We start from the raw sequence: 19,794 nt of genomic DNA on the forward strand, positions 1-19,794 counted from the left end.
GCCTCTCTTTACCAAGATGATCAGTTAATACTTACATTGTAATCCATTCTCTGCATAAAACAAGAATTTAATTCTCCATCACTTCTTAATAATGTGTATTATCTGTGAAGCCTTCAATTTTAAGAATGAAGCTAAAAGTTCTTTAAAAGGCAGTGAGCCAAGCAAAATGATACACACCTAAACACCCAGTGCCAAAGAGGCTAAGGTGGGAGAGGGTGGTGGTGGGGTGAATTTAGAGCTGGAGGCCAGTCTTGGCTACAAAATGAGTTCTTAGACACCTTAGTCTATGTAGAAAGAATTTGTCTCAAAAAAAAAAGTTAATGAAAAATTGTTTGGACTTTAATTAAATGCCTCTCAAAAACAAAGCTGGCATAAACTCACGTCCAAATAGCATAAATCCTGATATTTTTATGTTAAGCAAAACCAATAATCAAAAGAATTCTGGACAAATTAAGTGCATATATAGACCACAGAAAATGTGGAATGCTTCTTCACTCTTGCTCTGCCCCTTGGTAACACTCTCATCTACAGCATCGTTATGCAGACAAATTGATTCCAGTTTGGTAATGATAAATGGTGAGCATGGCCTCCCCTGTGCACCCTCAGATTCCCAGGGGCATCCCCTCGGATGTGGAGGGCACCTCAGGTTCACAGTCATCTGTGACTTCAATATATTCAGCTACTAGCTATATGAGACAGTGGGTATAGCTTTGATGTTTATTTATAAAATAAAAGGAGGATAATACTTGATAATAATACAAAAATATTTAGGGTCATCAAAAACTTGCAAAAAAATTGTTATTTATACTTACTAGAGATTCCCAAGTTAGGATTCGGGAGAAAGTACAGTAATCATTACACAATAGAAACAACCTGCAGGGCCAAGGCTTGCTTGTAAATACAGGTCGTCCTGAATGCGTGGGCAGTGTGGTGCTGAAATGAGAGAGGGGATGAGTGATCAAAACTAATCTACTCCAATGTATTTTTTTTTCCTTTTGCTAAACCTTTTCATGAGAGCTGCTAACACAGCATACTTTGACCTGGCTTTGTTTGTTTGTTTGTTTTTAAGCTGAAAAGCATGCTGGGATTTCCTGTGTCACAGCCTCAATGGATGACATTCTGTTTGAGGACACAGCTAGGTAAGTGGTGGTGTTCTCTTCCCTTTCCGTGGATTTATTGGATCATTTGCAGTTCATGTTTATTGCACCTTATTCATTTGGGGTCAACGACCTGACCGTGTTTTCTTAAAAAACAAGAAACAGTTTAAAAAAAAAATCTTGGTGTCTACCAGTACTCATTGTTCTAAGTACAATTTGGTCTCAGTTTTAAGTAACTCTTGTATCTAATACATTGTAGTGTGAGGCTCAGTTTTAAGTAACTCTTGTATCTAATACGTTGTAGTGTGAGGCTCAGTTTTAAGTAACTCTTGTATCTAATACGTTGTAGTGTGAGGCTTGGCAAGCTTCCTATCATCTTGTCCTTAAGGACCTTTTCCTACTTGATAGATGATAATAAGTATCTCTGCTGCTGGGGTGTAAACACTTATGGTGTGTGTAAATAAATTATAAGGATCATTTTGTGTGTGAGACTGCTTGTTCTTAAAAAAAAAAAAAGGAACAGTAAAGACTTATGTCTGAAACCTGTTTATTCTTTAATACGAAGCGTGTTAGCAAGGCAGACCTGCCTGCCTTTCTCAGCAGGAGACCTGGTAGCACTAGAAAAAGCAAGGTCTGTTTTTTTCACTTATGAAATGAATAGACAAGGGGGCTGCAGTCTTGGGGGAAGGAGCTGATTGCCTGTGGCTGCTTAATTGACAAAGCTACATCTTGCCTAGCCAGCAATGTCATCAGAGACCTGAGAAGGATAAATCATAACAGGAAGTATAATCCAGTGGCCTATGTATCAGTTAAAATTACAGAGACGTGCCCATAACCTAGAGGGTCACTCACCAGGCTCCTGTGGTGTCAGTGGCTTTGTTGGGGGAGAGTAGCCCAGAAGACCTGAAAGGCTTTCCCGAGGAGCTATAACTTGGGGAACTGACATTACTTTGTCTACACAAAATGGGGCAATCAGCTCTCCAGTGTCCTGGTTGTCCAGAGTTTGGGCCAGGTCCTAGAGACACATGAGATGAGGCATGGGGGCAGTTTTTCCCAGTAGTTGGAGTTATCACAGCTCAGGTAGAGTTGCTGTGCCCCATCACCTTCTTTGAAGACTTTGAGGTCACCACAATGAGTTGGGGTCTTCCGTAGCAAGTTTTTTTTCCATTGAACACCTTGAATGCCATATTCATCAGATCTCTGACAAATTTGAAGTCCATTGTCTATTAAGTATATATGAACTGTACAAACTTTGCTTGTTTTTAGTTACTTGTTTTAGGCTTAACCCTGAAACATATACAGAAAGCTAAATTAAGCTTGCCCCTGAAAATGAATTACATTTGTACTTAGCATGATTACAAGCATAGTTTTGAGCACATTAAAAAATTTAATCATTTATAAGATTACCGAACATTAAGTTGTATGTCATAATTATCCTTAATAGTTTATAAGAAGTTAGCAACTTTAATAAGATCAGAATTTTAGCTTTAAAATTATAATTTTTGAATTGAAGCTCTTTTGATATCAAAATAAAACTTTAAATCATAATTATAGCCCATAGAGAGACTGGGGATTTTATAAAACCATAAATATAGCCCATAGAAAGATTGGAATCTCCTATTTTATATATTCTATTTTATTTTTTGATCCTTTTATAGTATACCATTAAAGAATATTAAAATTTCTTGTATGACTAGTTTATCTAAATAGTTAAAGCTTAACAAAGTTATCAAAGACAGAGAGGCTAAACAAAAATCTTCAATTTAATTACTGTTAATCTGAGTAAACCTTAGAAATTTATAAGCTTTATTTATCAAATTTATTTTGTTCATTAGACATATGTTGTTTTTTTTATTTTAAAGTTTCAGGACAAAAATCACCACATAAAAATATTTATTCTAATCCAAACTATCTTGGGGACCTGTTGTTGTCTCCTTAATCTAAAAAGGACTAACCAGAGTTGATTTCAAGTTTCATAAAAGCATGCAATAGCAAATTACAATTACCTGTGTATAGATTTTTATTGTCAACTTTTTGTTACAGGTTTTAAGCTAATTTGGGGGGGGGGGAGCTTGGAGTTTTATAGAACTCCTCTGCTTACATCCTCTTGCAACAGCCTTACAGATCCTGAGAGAAAGAAAGTTTATATTTTAGCAAGAGTTTTGAATATCCCTGGATATTATCTAATACTCCCTTAGGATGAAGGAACAATTTTTGTAATCAAGAACCAAGCAGTGTGTGTGTGTGGGGGGGAGACACCAAAGCTTGAGACATCTGTAATTAACATTTAACAATCCCTTATAAACCCTTTTTTAAAAAATTGAAATAACAGGAAACATAAGAGTAATAAATAAATTAACCATTTGTTGTAAGAAAAGTTTTTTTGTAAGTGGATGTTAGATATCGGGAACCTTCACCCAGGCTCTATAACAACTTTCCCTTGCCTTATAGGTGGACCCCATCCTTATTCTCAGCTTCTAGCCCATATACCCTAGTTTCTCCAGAAAACCTTGAGACTTCACACAGTTAGGACCTAATTGTAGCTACAAGCAGCTAGAAGGAGTGACTGTATTCTTAGGTGAGCGGCCAATAACCTTGGTTATCTCCTTATGCTGAAGGAATATTAACTTTTACAAGTCCAGATTATTTTAAGAGTTAGCACTGAGAAGTTTTAGATAGATTTTATTTTATTTTATAACAAGTTTGTATGTGTCTGCATATGGAGGCAAATAACCTGAAAATCTTAGTAAGTATTTTTTATCTTATAATATCATAAAATTGTAGAATAATTTAAGTATCTGTAACCTAAAGGCCATTAAACAGAAAACTATAAAATCCAGACATCTACAGGAGCTCAGAAAACATTGACATTGGGTTGTTTTTCTTTTCTTTATAAATTTTTGTTTTACAGATTTTTAACTGTATTCAATAAGTTTACAAATCTTAAAGTATGGAAAGTTTGTATTTATCTGTTTTGTTTTCTCTCTGTGTCTAAGAGTCAGATGGCCTTCTGGCCTAGAACAGAGATTTTGGAGGAAATTTAGACAAACGCTTGGGTTGGAAGATAGAGGCCATACCCCAACTCCAGAGCCAGCCTTCTAGTAAGGCAGGACACATAAAACAACATTTTAATATTAATCATACACAAAAACACCTAATCCCTGAAAAACTGAATCCAGTGATCAGCGGGAGAGACCAGAACAAGCAGAATACAAAGACTTGGAAAAAAGAAATTCTGAGTGCAAGCCAGAGCAGCAGCAAAGGAAGCAGTAGGTGGTAGAGCAGGGACCTTATGGTGCCTCTCAGGGCTACACACCAGGGGTGCCTGCATCACCCTCCCTAACCTAGTGGTGCTGGTGGTTGGTGAGGGAGGTCCAGCAAGAGCTCTATGGCTCTTCAGGAGCCAGCGGGCAGATGCACCAAGTAGAAAAAAAGAAGGCATTCTTCAGAAGCAGAGCAAGGAGAACGAATTGCAAACAGGGGCCATAGAAAAGTGACTAATATACCTGTAGGACTTAAACAGCAGGCTTCAGTGAGCCAATGAGGGGACAGAGATGAAGCAAGCTAGATGGAGAACGCTCCGAGGGGGAGCTAGAATAGAGACAACCAGAAGCAGTGTGCCTCTCAAAAATGCTGGAAAGGTAGAATCTAGTTCAGGGGCAGTTTGGCATGCTCAGTTCAATTCCCATCTCCACAACAAAACTTGAAAACACAAATCCAACAGACAATAAAGAACAACAGAAAGGACAGTACAACACAACCGGGGAGGGTGGTGGTGGTGGTAGACAGAGCTATTCAGACATACGATGGCTACCTTCTCTCATACACCAAGACCAGAAGGACAGTAGGGCATCCCCTCTGCCCCATAGACCAAGTCTATGATCTCATAAGATCTTGCCTTTTGTCTCTCCAAATATCTGGAGTCTAAAACAGAGCAGGACAACTCACTGATATGTCCAGGCTTCAGAAGCACAGTAGCTGGCAATTCTTACTTTTGATTTGCAAATTTGGAGCAGTTGCAGTTTGGGCTCTCTGGGGTCTGTCAAGTCTACCTTGGACTTGCTCCCTCTGTGGCCTATCCCAGAGCCCTATCGCTGAGTCTGTGGTCTCCCAGGGATCTTGCTGGGGCCTCCAAATGCTACAGAGTTTGTGATTCCTGGAAAAAGACTATAAACTCAATCCAATTATAATTAAAACGATCTATCGATTATATGTTAGCAAGATGAACAATCTCTGATTCAAATTTGAGATTGTCGTGAAGGAGAGGTATGGGGAAGTACTTTTAAAAGGGAAAACCACATGAAGAGCTTCAATATCTATGCAAGCAAGTAAAAACTGTTGTGTTCTGCCAAGTTAAGTGATTAAGGAAACTCAAAACAATCTTTGGGTATTTGCATAAGCAAGTTAAAGAAGTAAAAAAAAAATCAGTCATATCATAACAAATAGATAGTCACAACTCTACAGTTTTGGGTGTGGAGTCAAGGTTACTGGAAACTTATCTGCCAGGGATCGGAATCAAAGATAAATGGCTGGTGGGTGCCTAACATAAAATGGAGCTTCTTAGCTATAACAATTGCTTTAGCAGCTCGTATGGATGGAAAATTCAAGTCAGACAATAAAATAAGAAAGAATAGTATGGTGCATCACAAGAACTCATCTCTGACCTGTAAGAATAATCAGCTCACATATACTCATACCAAGACCTTCTGTGGCCATACTCATATGTGAATTATTCCAAAGCTAATTCTAGTCCTGATTTGTAAATAATTCAGTAAATACTCACAAATGCCCAGGTTCCTTTTAAAAACATAACATAGCTACTACCATCACTGCATTGGGAGTTACTTAAAAGAACTCTCTCCCAGAGAGTTAAGCTACCAAGTTCAGTGGCTGTCTATGTTTGAACATTGTGTTGTAGTCTTATTGTATCTGGTTTCTCATTTAAAACATTTACAAGCAGTAGGCTCAAATGTGGAAAATACACTTCACTCTGGTATATTTAGTTTCTATTTCATTGCTTCCAAGGTTTCTTTTCTTTAAGTACCTACCATTATATCTGATAATTACTCCTTACGTTAAAATATAAGTGTTTATTCATATTTTAACAAATGAATTCCAATATATTATGTCACTTTCTCCACCTTTTCCATACAAGATCCAGCCCATAAGAACACCCTAGAGCAATGTACACAGCTGCTCATCACTTTAACAGGTTTTGTAGTCCTGTTATAGATTCCTATTCAATTAGTCCTCATCAATAAATGCTGACTTGCTTTTGCTATTACAGATGGTACATCAATATATGGATTTATGTGCTGCATGCTCACATTTTTACTAGTGTATTTTGGGAATAGATGCCTAAACCAGAACTGCTTAGTCAAAATGCAAATGCATAGGGCATTTGTGACCTAAGTCCCATCTGTGAAGGTTTTTGCATGACCTTTATCACTTTCTAAATTACCTAAATTCCTCTGAACATTAAGAAAAGTATACTGCAATACTGATTTGTTCAGATTTTCAATACAAGAATTTCTTGTTTAAAGATATATATGTATGTGCATATGTAAATTTCTTTCTTCTGGTTTTTCTGCCTGGATTGTTACAGACTGTGAGAGATATAGTATATAGGGCCTCCATGTGTGCACTAAGGCATTGAGTAGATAAGGTCAATCTCCCAGGAAAACCATCTGATTTACCTCATAGACTGTACCTAATATAGCTAAAGAAGTCTCTCTGCTGTGATTAAAGTAGAATTAATTGCTGTCCTTTCTAGGAGCCCAAGTAGGACCACGTTTCCAGGGCTTTAATCTTAGATAAGAGCGGGGTTTGAATTGTGCCCCAGCCAGTTGCTGGCTATGTCACCGTTAAAGCCCAGTTCCTATTGAGAATGAAATGGGAATCACTTTGACCACAGAGTTATTGCTATGATTCAGAGCATTTGGCACACTGCCTGGTGAATGCACAGCATTATAAAGCATTCATTTCGTCACTGATGTGGCCACACTGAGGACAGCTCTTTATTTAATGACAAAGGTTTCTGTTGCCAATGAATTTTCAGTTGTTCTTTTCTGTGCCTTTGGACTTGGTGTGTTTCTGTACCTGAGCCTCAGAGAAAACCTTCCATCATCAAACTCAGCAACCCTGACTCATTCACTACACCTTAGTTCAGTGCCACCATTAGTCAAAACTCAGTGAGCAATGTAAATTAGAAAGACCATGATTCTTCTAGGAAAGTCAAGTATGCAGATAAATGAAAATGGGAAGAAAAGATTTGGGAAGGAGAAAACAACATTGAAATATTTTCATTGCCTGAAAGACAAAATCAGGAAAGCAGAGAGGTTGAAGACTGAGAGAGGTAAGAGCTGACACCACAGGCTGGAAGGAGACAAGGCGATAGGGTTGAGCCCACAAATAGGAGTATGCAGAGACCTATGACAAAGTGATTCAGACGGAGTCAGGTGGGCTGGGGCCAGCAAAGCAGCTTACACTGGGCAGCTTTTAACTTCCACTAAGATGAATGGATCAGTGACCAAAGGACTTGACCTCAATGTTTTCAGAGTTACATCGGGAGTTGGTGGGCTGAGGAGCAGCTCTGAGGACCCATGTCTACCTAGAAGGCTGACAGATGGCCTGGTTTGTTTTTGTATGTTTGCCAGTCTGTTTATTAACTAAAGTTTTAAAGTAAACATCCGTGGTGCAGGTCTACTTGTGTGCTTGTCAGAATTTTCTATGGGGAACAACAGCTACTCACAAAAAGTATCTTTTGCAGGTAGGGTCTCCTTGTACACTGTCCTTGAAAGAGCTCTTTTCTGATTAAATAGAGGGAGTCTGTTAACCTTATAAGCCTGATTTGAATGGTTAACATCTGTCCTACCTGTGCTATTAGCTTTAACCTGAATTTTTGATACATGTGTATTATTAGCAAGTTAGGGTGGAATTGCTTTATGCCGAATGTGTCTACTTAAGTCCCTAAGTCTAAAATGAGATGCGCTAGGATCACTGAGATCTTTCTTTCTTTTTGAAAACAGAATTGGACAAATTGTTACCATCAGAGCAAAAGTGACAAGGGCATTCAGCACAAGCATGGAGGTGAGTGGTATCTTTCCTTAGGTGAGCCTGTTGGGGCTCACATCTTCATCGCTTTCAGAGAACTGCTCAGTGCTCAGAGCAAAGCTTCCATCTGACAGAGATCCTGAGTTTCAGAAAGCCTTTCAATCTGTAGTCAGACACACACTAGAATACTAAAGAGCTGATGTTCCCCAACTCAGCCATGCCACTCAAGCTCAGTGTGATGGCAGCTACTTTAGGATACACGCAAAGTTCACATGCAAGACAGAAGGGTGTTCTTGTTGTGTTTTGAAACCTATAGATCTCTTTCTTACTTCTTGCAATATTATTACCTAAACTCTGTGTCTCCATCCCTTTACACACCTCCTCCCCTTACAATGAAAACTAGTCAATAAAAGGCCTCTTGTAAGTCGAGGTCTTCTGTGGGCTCTATGAAAGTCAAATGTTTGGTGAGGTCTGCCGAGAGAGAGAACTCAGAAGATTCCTAGCAGTGTGGGAGAGCTGAAAATATCCGCATCACACTCCCTAATGTGATGCAGGTTCCTCAGAAGTTATTCTGGTCTGGCTTTGTGAGATTCATGATACGGGTGCTCAGACTAATATCAACCCAAAGACCCAAGAAGATTACATGTATATTTCCAGATTTCTCTCTTTATGTAGATATCTCTTTTCTGGTACTCTGTCCAACAAATTTTAGATCCCTTGATCTGTTTGACTTCTGCTTCTTCCACTCAGCAGAACTGGGTTTCCCTTTGGGTACAGTCACCTTGGAATTACCTTCAGCATGAAAAGGCAATATTATGTTCCACTCCTTCTTATCTAGTTTTCTTCCTTTCACGGAGTATAACTCCAGTCTTACCTACTCTTCCCTAACACAGTGAGTTCCCCACGCCCTGTCTCTAGGCACTTGTCTATCACATAAACCTCAGGATGCAGTCCTAGTAGCTGATAGTGTCTGAACTTTACTGCTCCAGAGTTGTAGCTATGCTTTTCTTGTTTGATTTTTTATTTTATTCTTCCCTGCCTGTTTCCCTAACATGAAAATCTATGTGGGTGCGGGCTATTTATAGAAGTGAGGAATAATTGATTTATATTTGGTTTATTATTATCCAGTTAACGTAAGATTTGCCATGCATATGCTAATTTCTGTTTTAAATTAAGTGACTTAAGGTGACTCATGGGTTATTGATTCTTTTTGTACATGGTGTTCCTGGTGAGGATGAAGAAATACATACACTTTATCATTCATTACTCAGTGCTGAACTCAGTGAGATACCTCAGCTTGCCCATTATTCTTAGAAGATAGTGTTGCTTATCTGGCTGAGATATGAGGAGAGTGTTTATTATACCAAATCTGAGTCTTTTTCCTGTGGAATGCAAATCTGCAGAGCCAGCTTCAGGGCAATTCACACAGAGGGAGAGACGCCACTGCAGCATCCTCACAAAATGCTTCGGTCACTTGCTGGCTGCCCCGGAAGAGGACAAACGGAGAAAACCAAGCTGCAGCTAACATGGCAGATCCCTGCCCGTTATCATGGGTTACCTAATGACTAAAGGTTAAAACTGGCAGTTCCTCCCTCTGGGTGGCTGTCTTGTTCTTGAGAAGGTATTCACCAGTAATATGATTTTAAAATGCTTATTGCAACAAGGCAAACTTTTGTTAAGAATTAGAATATAGAACTTCAAATGCAACATGATAAAATTATGATATATATAAACATTGATGAGCATATACACATTAAAAAGCACATGTGCAATATTACATGTGTGTGAGTGTGTGTGTGTAATATGTAGTATAACCTATGCGTATCTGGGAGAAAATTAACCTAAAAGTTAATTAACATTTCCTCTGGGTAATAGGCTTACATAACATACTCTAAATAGCTAGATCCCACACATTTTTCACAGTAATTATGTGTATTCCTAACGTCAGAAGGGTTTCATTTGTCATAGTGTAGAGATTGCCACTGAGATAGTAGTGTCACAAAGATAAATTAAAATGCTCATGTCATTTAAAAACTGAAAGACAAGCTTGGAGGCATGTGTGATGCAGTTGAATCTGTTATCGGGGTGACTGGTGGTTTGTTTTCCTTCCCTGCAGATCAGTATCAAGGTCAGAGTCCAGGACAAGTTCACTGGTGACCAGAAGCTCCTCTGCGTGGCTTTCTCCACGTTCGTAGCTAAACCACTTGGCAAAGAAAAGGTACATTTTCTGTGTGAACGGACAGCTTTCTTGTAAGCCAGGGACAGAGGAACAACTGCTTCAGAATTACTTTTTTCTTATTGCAAGACTCACTTGCTCAAGATTTTTTACTCATTGATATTTATTGGTATTATTCTGTGTTGACATCTTAGAACTGAACAAGAACATCTTTTGAGAGAAATAACTTAAAGAAAAAAAAAAAAAGACCAAATTTAAGAAAGAGGGAAAACGGTGTTTTGAATCATCTGGAAGTCATATCGACTTCTCAAAAATATCGCTTACTGAGTTAGTTCTTTTTTGGGTTATGGAGTTTAAAATTGTTGAACTGTTTTTTTTTTTTTTTAAGCATGAAAAATACAGTAAGGAGATGAAAGTCTCAGTCCAGTCATTTTTGTAGATCATCAGGAAAGTATCAAAGTTGCTGAATCAGTGAAGTTTAAAAATAACTTTAGGACATCCCTGCTGAAAACATCTTCAAAGAAATACCGCATCCTCTTACACTGCCCAGCTCCTAGCCAGCCTGAGCCCAGATCTACCACAATTTAGGATGCCATGGTTTCTTTTTATTCCTTCTACTTAAGGGAAATCAACACATTTGATTTGATGTAGATATTTGCATACAACCAATGGCTAGAAGCTGCTAAGCCCCGTGGTTGAACTAGGGAAAAGCTGGAAGAAACTGAGGAGGAGGGCAACCCTGTAGGAGGACCAGCACTCTCAATTAACCTGGACCCCCGAGATCTCTCAAACACTGGGCCACCAACCAGGCAGTATATACCAGCTGATTTGAGGCTCCCAACACATATACAGCAGAGGACTGTCGGGTCTGAGTTCAATCAGAGAAGATGTACCTAACTCTCAAGAGACTGGAGGCCCCAGGGAGTTTGAGGGCTGATGGGGTTGGGGTGTGGACATTCTCATGGAGACAGAGGGAGGGGAGAATGTATGGGATGTAGAACAGTTGGAGGGTGGACTGGGAGGGGAACAAAATCTGGAGTATAGATAAAAAATTAAAGAAAAGAAAAAAGAACAAAAAAGAAAAATGTTATAATTCAAATTATTATGTGAGTATTTTGTTCAAGAATCGTCAAAGAGTAGGTGAAGTGGCTTCTCCTGCCCAATGGCCAGGTCTATTGCTCATACCTCCCTTGTGTCTGAACTCTTCCTCAGAGTGTCTCCTATGTCAACGCAGCTGGGACAAAGCCAGGCTTCCACTGCAGCCAGTGAAGCTGGCCACTAACCATGCTCTGCAGCTGCTCCAAACCTGTGCTGAGGGCACAGCAGGGCTAGAACACAGTCATCCCTGGCTGGCCGGTGACCCATAGAAGTCACTCTGTACTATACACCTCATATTAAATGTGCTACCAGCAAGTTCCCATTGCCCAAGGATACTACTTTCCAAACTGAAAAGCACACTTCTTACTTAAATTATCTAAAAAGTGCACCTTCCTGGGCCACAAATTGAACCTATTAAGTTCATGAAAATCGAAGCAGTAAAAGAGGTCTTGCTTTAGTTTCTTCCTGAATACTTCAAAATCTTTAAACTTTTCAGAATAAGGGTGTTATGGGACTGGGTACAGAGTTCCCATATTTGACGGCAAATGGATGGCTACATCACCATTCACTGCCGTACCTGGAAGGAAAGGTCATCTTTTCCCCCTTCAGCCTCAAACCTCTCATTTTTGGATTTAGGAACAATTGGAATAGGCTCATGCTGGGACATCTCAGTCCCTTCTCTACAGAGACAATGGTGCTACTGTAAGTGGCTCCTTTAATCAACATAAACTGCAAAGCACCTTTCCCAGATCAACTAATTTTCCAGTTGGCACTTTCTCATTCCATAGCATAGCGTGTAGAGAGACATGAGAGGCTGTGGTTTGGTCTGTACCACAAGAAATAGTAGGATCTCTGTTCAAAATGAGTTTATCTCAGGACAAAGCTGGCAATGATTAACAAGATTTGGTTCAACAGTTAAACAGGCCAAGTAATTAGGAGGACTCACAAGACTGAATTGTGTGGAAGGAAATGAAACAGTGGGAAAAGGATGGCCCAGCCATCTTCAAAGGGCTTCAACTATAGGCAGCACTTGCTCTCAAGTTCCTTTCAGGCACACATAATGTACTTTGTAGACAAGGATTCCTCATGATGGATGCAAGGATCTTCATTTCAGGAGAGCCTAGGTATAAATTTCCCAGGCCACCTAATATATCCTGCTGACCATACAACCAAACTGTGAAAATGTAGAGCTGCTGTCATTGTACACGTTCCTGACAACTGAGATAGGCAACTCAGGCAGAGTCATGGTCAATCTACACATGCCAACAACCGAGATAGGCAATGCAGGGAGCTTTGGACTTTAAACAGCACATTAAGAGTCACTTGATTTTTCGCCCATATCTGGGTGAAAGGTGAAGTTCAGACTGGAGGTATCCTGGAGCTGCCAAGATCTTTCCACATAGGGTCAGCACATGGGCGTCTCTGGTGGAGCTGGAGCCTGGACTCTGATGCATCCGGGGTTTCTGGAGGGCAGATGAAGTGTTACGATAACATAACATATTGATTCTTTGTTTCCCTATTAGACACTGTTTTGATGAAATCTCCATATCTAGAATAGCTCTTGGTACTAGATAGTTTTCTCTAGAATGCCTTTATTACCTTCCTTTGATGTCTTAATTTTGCAAAAGACAGGAAAAATTACAATAAAAATTCAGTGACATTATAATCTCACACCTCATTTGTTGATTTCATATTTTATAGAATTTTATATTCTGTAATTCCACTGGAAAAAAATTATAAAATGAGAAAAATAAACAAGTGCAGCTTACAAATGAGAAAGAACAAAGCCCATTTTGGCCTTTTAATTGAAAACATTTGAAGAAAAGATTTCACCAGAATGTTTCATGGAATCACCAATAAACACTCCCTTTACTTGAGTCAGAAACCATATGGTGTGGCATCTGCTTTTGCAAAATTCACATTGGGCATTCATAATTTAAGGAGGCAGTGAATGACAAAACTAAAGATAAACTTTCTTCCTCTAGGTTCACTTAAAACCTGTCCTGCTTCAAACGGAGCAAGAGCAAGTCGAGCACAATCTGGCTTCAGAAAGAAGGAAAGTCCGATTGCAGCATGAGAACACCTTTAGCAACATTATGAAGGAAAGCAGCAGGTTCAGTGGTGAGTAGGTCTACACCCTCACTGTGTATGTGATGCAGGAAGGGGGCTTTCCTAGGGCACATGTATAAGACAGGGGATGGAGTGAATCGTTTCTGAGAACTAGAGAGGCTCACAGAAGTTCCAGCTCCACTGACTCTGAAGGAGGGCACAGAAAAGAGAAAGAGAGGCAAAGGATGGCAATAGGCCAGGATAGAATGGGGAGAAGGAAGAGGACAAAGAAGAGAAGGTAGAGTGTCAGAAGTCTGGAGGCCTCATGATGACCAGGAGGCATCACTAGGGTCATGGGACAACTACACCAGAACCCAGTGGGTAGGAGAGAAGATGGATCTAGTTCAGTCTTCATGGCCCTCAGAGTCAATGGGCATTGCTTTGAGGACGGTAAACTTCATTGTGATTCCAGGCTGATCGGGATGGTTGATATGATCATTGTTGAAGTAGAAGTCGGCTTTAAGAAAAAAAAAAAAAAGGAGTATTCATGTTTATGTTGCTCTTCACAATTCCTGAATGCTGGTATGATTTACTGACTTCATAAAGAGTGATAGCCATTGTCAGTTATGCTTTTGGAAGAAGAGACTTTATCATTAAATTACAGTGCTAAGAAGAGTTTCTTTATAAAGAGTTCCAAGATGTGTTTGCTCTATGCTTGCTGGAGGAGCAGGATGTGACTGTGTGATTGTGGATGAGGATGAGCTCATGGGTTGTCCTGTGGATGTCTGGCTCCTTCACACTCAGCATCAAGAACTAAAGAACACCCAACTGCTTATTTCCATCTAGGACTGATGTATTACTGCCCACCACCTGCTAGGAACATGCTTGCCCCATAAGAATGCAAAAATGATGCAAGACCTTTGCACTTGAAAAATTCATACCCTAGTTTCAAGCACGTGAATCATTTTAAAATAATGTAGACAGTCATTGAAGAAGTCCAGGGTCCAGATTCTGTGGCTCAGTGAAGGACAGCTGAAGGGGTGGGAAGGAGTTAGAGGGAGGAGCTACAAGAAGGAGGTTGAGGTAGGTAAAAGTCTCACAGCCATTTAGTGCTTGCTTCAGTTTAGACTTAGAGATTATTTTTCGAGTGTTTCTCATAGATTTATCTTAACCTATCCGAGCATAGATTATCCTATATTCTTCTTAATGAAACAACTTAACTCTGTCATATCAACTTGATCTTCACTTTGGAAATATTACTAACTCCTGAGTCCCCAATAAAGCCCTTAAAAGCAATTTTTCTTAAAGAAAGAACAATGGGCTCTGACATTTCAGGGTGTGATAGGGCACATGGTCTGTCTACTTCCAACCTTAGGTCTCAGAGAGACTTTTGAAATTAGAAAACATATTCTAAACAAAGGTAGACAGATCATCCTTACTGAACTATGGGATCTATAATATCAGAATGTTAGACTGATTAAAGCACTTTTCACCCTTTGAGGTGTGAAGGAAGGAAATGAACACTGTTGATTTCAGCCTCTATATTTTCATATGAAAAGTGGAAAGATGAGATTAGATTTTGTAAAAGGATGATGGAACATGTTGTTGTACCCCTGGATTGGTGGGAGTCGGAGAGAAGTAAGGTTTGGGCTATTTTAATTGCAATTTGTCAGTACGAAATCAGACCCTCAGGGCCTTGCCCCGGTTGATCCCTCTGGAGGTACAGAAGGAAAACAAGAGCTTAGAATAAAGTTACCCGAATTCAGGTCAAAGTTCCTGATCTAAAAAAATAATACAGAACAAACGTGAAGTTGACCAAGTAAGATGATGAAAGAATGTATTTAGAACAGTCAATAGGCAGCCACTGAACTCTATCACTTGGCTTGCAGAATAAGGAGTGTTTAACTAGACTTAGCACCAGTCAGGTCTGTTAACCTGAGTTGTTCTCTGGACCTGGGGATGCTCTGTTTTTCCCCCCATTGATTGACGTTTAATCTACAAGAAGACATACACAGAAGATACTGATCCTCCGTGTACTTCTGCATACGCGGCATAGCTGATACCTGTCCGTGTTTAATCTACAAGGAGTGATTCCCCAGTTGTCCTGTGTGTGTTGCCTATGCCTTTTCAGGAAGTGAGTGACTTTTTGTTTCATTACTCCTCAGAAAAGAAGAAACTGCCTAATTCTGTTTTTTTTTAATGTTTTTCAGATTTTTAAGACCCCTATTAATTTTTTTATTTTGTAATTATTTTATTATCATTTAAAAATCAATAATGCATGTGCAGAGTAAGGAATTTGCAAAGCAGGAGAAGACATACAGTTAAAGAGTGATTCTCCCTCCCGGCTGCTATGTATAGCCATGTACATGCTCTGATAATGCAGCAGTTAAACAGTTAGGCACTTAGAGTTTTATCACTTTATAATATAATTTATAGACAGTTTTAAGTAAACAGAGTTAATGTCTTCTTCTGGATAAAATGATACCATTTGGACAAGCAATATTAAACTGAAAATATCTCAATCAGCACTAACTCATCCTGTTTTTAGAATCTCATCTAATAAAATCAGTTTTGTAATCAGAGAGCAGGGAACAGTGGCATGCACCTGAGTCCCAGATACTCTCAAGGCTGATGCCAAAAAATTGCCTGAACTCTGGAGTTCTGAGCCAGCCTGTACAGCATAGCAAGATCTGGTTCAGAATAATACTTAGAAAACTCAAAATAAATAGAAGTTAGGTTAGGATTTTGCGTGTCTTTAAAAAAAATGAAATCACCCAGAAAACAAACCAGTTTTGTTTATAGCAATGTAGAAGTAGTCTTGATATCTGGGGAAAATCTACAGTTTGTTTGCAAGTCTGTCCCCGGAGGCATAAAGGAAAGGAAAGCAGTGACATCAACAGTGGCTTGAGAACGTAAAAGAAGCAGAGAGAGGCTGTTCTACCCCCTGCATTAGACCCAGGTACTTGTCTTAGGTTTAAAGGTGAACCGGGAAATCATGGGAGGTTGTAATCGCCTAAGGACCCTCCCCGAGTCCACGTATAGTCCCCACCCCTTCAGAGAGCCCTGGTGGGTGCCTTTCTGTTTTAGCAGTAGCCCTGGCGGTATGGAGGGATCATTCCCTTTGAGAATCCAGTCCCAAGATTCTCTTCTTGCAGACTTGGTGCTGGAAATTCATGAGCTGCCTGGGTAGAAGCGGATCATGTGAACTTTAATACAGTGTGGACCATGTTCTAGCCTCACTGCAATCAGTGACAGGACATATAAATCCATTGTGGAAAAGGGACTTTAATCCAGCTTCAGCGGTTTCCTCAGATAATTTCCAGGCAATAGGGCTTTTTAAAAAATATCGCAAGGGACTGAAATCAGTAAGACCCAAAGATCGAGAAGTGACACCAGAATCACAAAGTATTAAGACCATTTATATAAGGAGATGATATAACAAGGCCACTGGAACCTAATGAGTAAGAGGGCTTGGAATGCAGCCTGTGCTTGAATGTTTGCCTAGCAGCTGTGAGGCCTTGGAGCCAATGCACAGCAGCATTATGTACTCAGTTAGATGAGAAAGGAGTGCAAATTAAATGTGCAATTCAAGAACAAAGAGATGATCTAAAAAGTTTGACAAAGAAACAGAGAGAGTGTCTATCAATGTGTATATGTAACTGGTCATGGTGGATGACGCCTGTAACCCCAGCATTTGGAAGGCTGAAGCAGAAGAATCACTACAAGTTTGAGGCTGTGAAACAGGCAGGACATAGAATAGACTAAAGCTGTGTAAGGAGTTCAAAAACATCCTAGGCTACATAGCTAAGACTCCATCTCAAAGAAACAAGATAGATAAATGGCATGTGTGTCTGATTGTGTGTGAGTGTGTGCTGAGAATCTAACATTTGTTAATTGAACTTCCAGAGGTAGAATAGAAGCAAATGATACAGATATTTAATTAAGCAAGGATATTTAATGTACATATGAAAAGAAGTTGGACCTCATTAGTACTCAATGAAATGCAAATTATAACCAACACGATATATTATTTCACACCCACTTAATTAGAGAACTTGCATGTTGATAATACTGTTTAAGCAAGCGGAGAAGAATGAGATCTAACGCAAGCAGCAGGCATTTCTTACGTGATGCAGTACGGCCATCGCATTTCCTTGAAATAGTCTACTAAGAGTAGGGACCACAATGTGGAATGACTCAGCAAGGTCAAGTTCTTTTATTCATTCAACAAATCTTTGTTAGTCCTGGTATTGCAAGAATTAGCATGGCTAATCATTGCATACACATACACACACACACACACACACACACACACACACACACACAAACATGTATGGACGCACACATATACATATAGCTTTATTGGAGTGTGTATATATTCGTATGCAAGTGTGCATGAAAATGTGTGCTTGTGTGTGGAAGCAAGTCAATAGTCGTATTTTCTTTTATTTATTTATTTATTTATTTATTTTTATTAGATATTTTCTTTATTTACATGTTATATGGTTCTCCTTTCCCAGTTTCCCCTCCAACAAACAAACAAACAAACAAACAAAAACAACAAGAACAAACCCCTGTTGCCTCCCCCCTCCCCATGCTTGCCACCCTACCCTCTCCCACTTATTGGCCCTAGGGCACAGAATCTTCGCCGGTTCAAGGGCCTCTCCTCCCATTGATGATCGACTTTGCAATCCTCTACTATACACATGCTGCCAGAACAATCAGTCCCACCATCTATACTCCTTGGTTGGTGGTTGAGTCTCTGGGAACTCTGAGGGTACTAGTTAGTTCATATTGTTGTTTGTCCTAAGGGGCTGCAAACCCTTCAGCTCCTTTGGTCTTTTCTCTAACTCCTTCATTGGGGACCCTGTACTCAGTTCAATGGATGGCTGTGAGCCTCTACATCTGTATTAGTCAGGTACTGTCAGAGCCTCTCAGGAGATAGCTATATTAGGTTGTCATGTCCTTCCTTCAGTCTCTGCTCCATAGTTAGTCTCTGCAACTCCTTCTATGGGTATTAATAGTAGTATTTTCTCAACGACTCCTTACCCTAGTTTTTTGAGACAAGTCTCTACTGAACAGGAAACTCACCAGTTCCAGATTAATCTAGACTAACATATGGCAAGCCTCAGGGACTTTCCTTGCTCCTCCTCCCTAATCCTGGGGTTATAAGGTCATACCACAGCACCTGGCTTTGACTTGTGGGTTCTAGGGGATCCAACTCAGGTTCTCAAATTTGTGCAGCAAGTGCTTCATTGTCTCCCAGCCCTAGTTACCACATGTTTTTGTAGAAAGAAGGCACCTCTGAGATCACTGATATGATCCAGGATGGAATAAAAGTTAAGTGGGAGAAGACATAGGAAATGGTAGGGTTGGGGTGCAGCATCAGAAGGGGCTTGTGGAAATGCTCTGATTTCAAAGACAGTGTTCTTCATAGTAACTGGTAAAAGGCCAATGTGCACAGCAAAGAGAGGAGGAGGCCTGGCTGGGGAAGCTGCTGGTCACATGGGCTGGGGGGGACAGGAAGGATCTGAGAGTTCATCTAGGGCAAGGGAGCTGTTGCCACACTTTCAGCAAAGGACTGGAATGATCGATAGAGGGAAGGAAAACATAAAAGAAATAGATCACCAATTAGTTATGATCTAAAATCCCCTAATAAAGTGGAGCTAAAGGAGCCTAGAGCCAAGCTCTGATCAACTAGAAGAAACTGCTCTCGTGACAACTCATTTCCTCTTAATAACAGCTGGGTTTACATGAACGCACTGCCTGCTGGGCTCTGTTAGCCTAGCATGGCCCCTGGGGTGTAGAGATCTTTCTCCTCCCCAGAGTAGCATTCTGTCAGTGGCCCCTCAGATTTCAGACTTCTTTATTTTAGTGACTTTATTGAAGTTTAATTGACATACAATAGATGGTTCATATTTAAAGCATGCAACTTGAGTTTGTGCGTGGGCATACAACAGTAAAACTATCATCACCAACAAAATAATGACAGGTCATCATCAAAATGTCTACCCTTGGGGGCTGGCGAGATGGCTCAGTGGGTAAGAGCACTAACTGCTCTTCTGAAGGTCCTCAGTTCAAATCTCAGAAACTACATGGTAGCTCACAACCACCTGTAATGAGATCTGTAATGGCCTCTTCTGGTGCATCTGAAGTCAGCTACATTATGTATTTATGTATGTATAATAAATAAATCTTATTAAAAAAATCTACCCTTCTTTGCCCTCCCATGTCCTTCTCCACCACAAAAGGATCCAATTTAAATGGAACCATTACTTTAATCAAAATTCTGACAGTTTTGAAGACTTGAAGACCTATCCT

The 19,794-nt window shown here is 39.9% G+C and overlaps 1 protein-coding gene across 1 annotated transcript in view; it reads left to right on the forward strand.

Moving 5' to 3' along the window:
• Acot12 (acyl-CoA thioesterase 12) overlaps positions 1-19,794 on the forward strand; it is a 40,878-nt gene that overhangs the window by 8,113 nt on the left and 12,971 nt on the right. The window contains exons 2-5 of the mRNA XM_031360769.1: positions 1,070-1,139; positions 8,126-8,186; positions 10,267-10,368; positions 13,410-13,545. Of these exons, the coding sequence (XP_031216629.1) occupies positions 1,070-1,139; positions 8,126-8,186; positions 10,267-10,368; positions 13,410-13,545 (369 nt within the window). The remainder of the gene's footprint in view (positions 1-1,069; positions 1,140-8,125; positions 8,187-10,266; positions 10,369-13,409; positions 13,546-19,794) is intronic.

This window comes from Mastomys coucha, unplaced genomic scaffold (assembly GCF_008632895.1).
Source record: "Mastomys coucha isolate ucsf_1 unplaced genomic scaffold, UCSF_Mcou_1 pScaffold8, whole genome shotgun sequence".
Taxonomy (NCBI): Eukaryota; Metazoa; Chordata; class Mammalia; order Rodentia; family Muridae; genus Mastomys; species Mastomys coucha.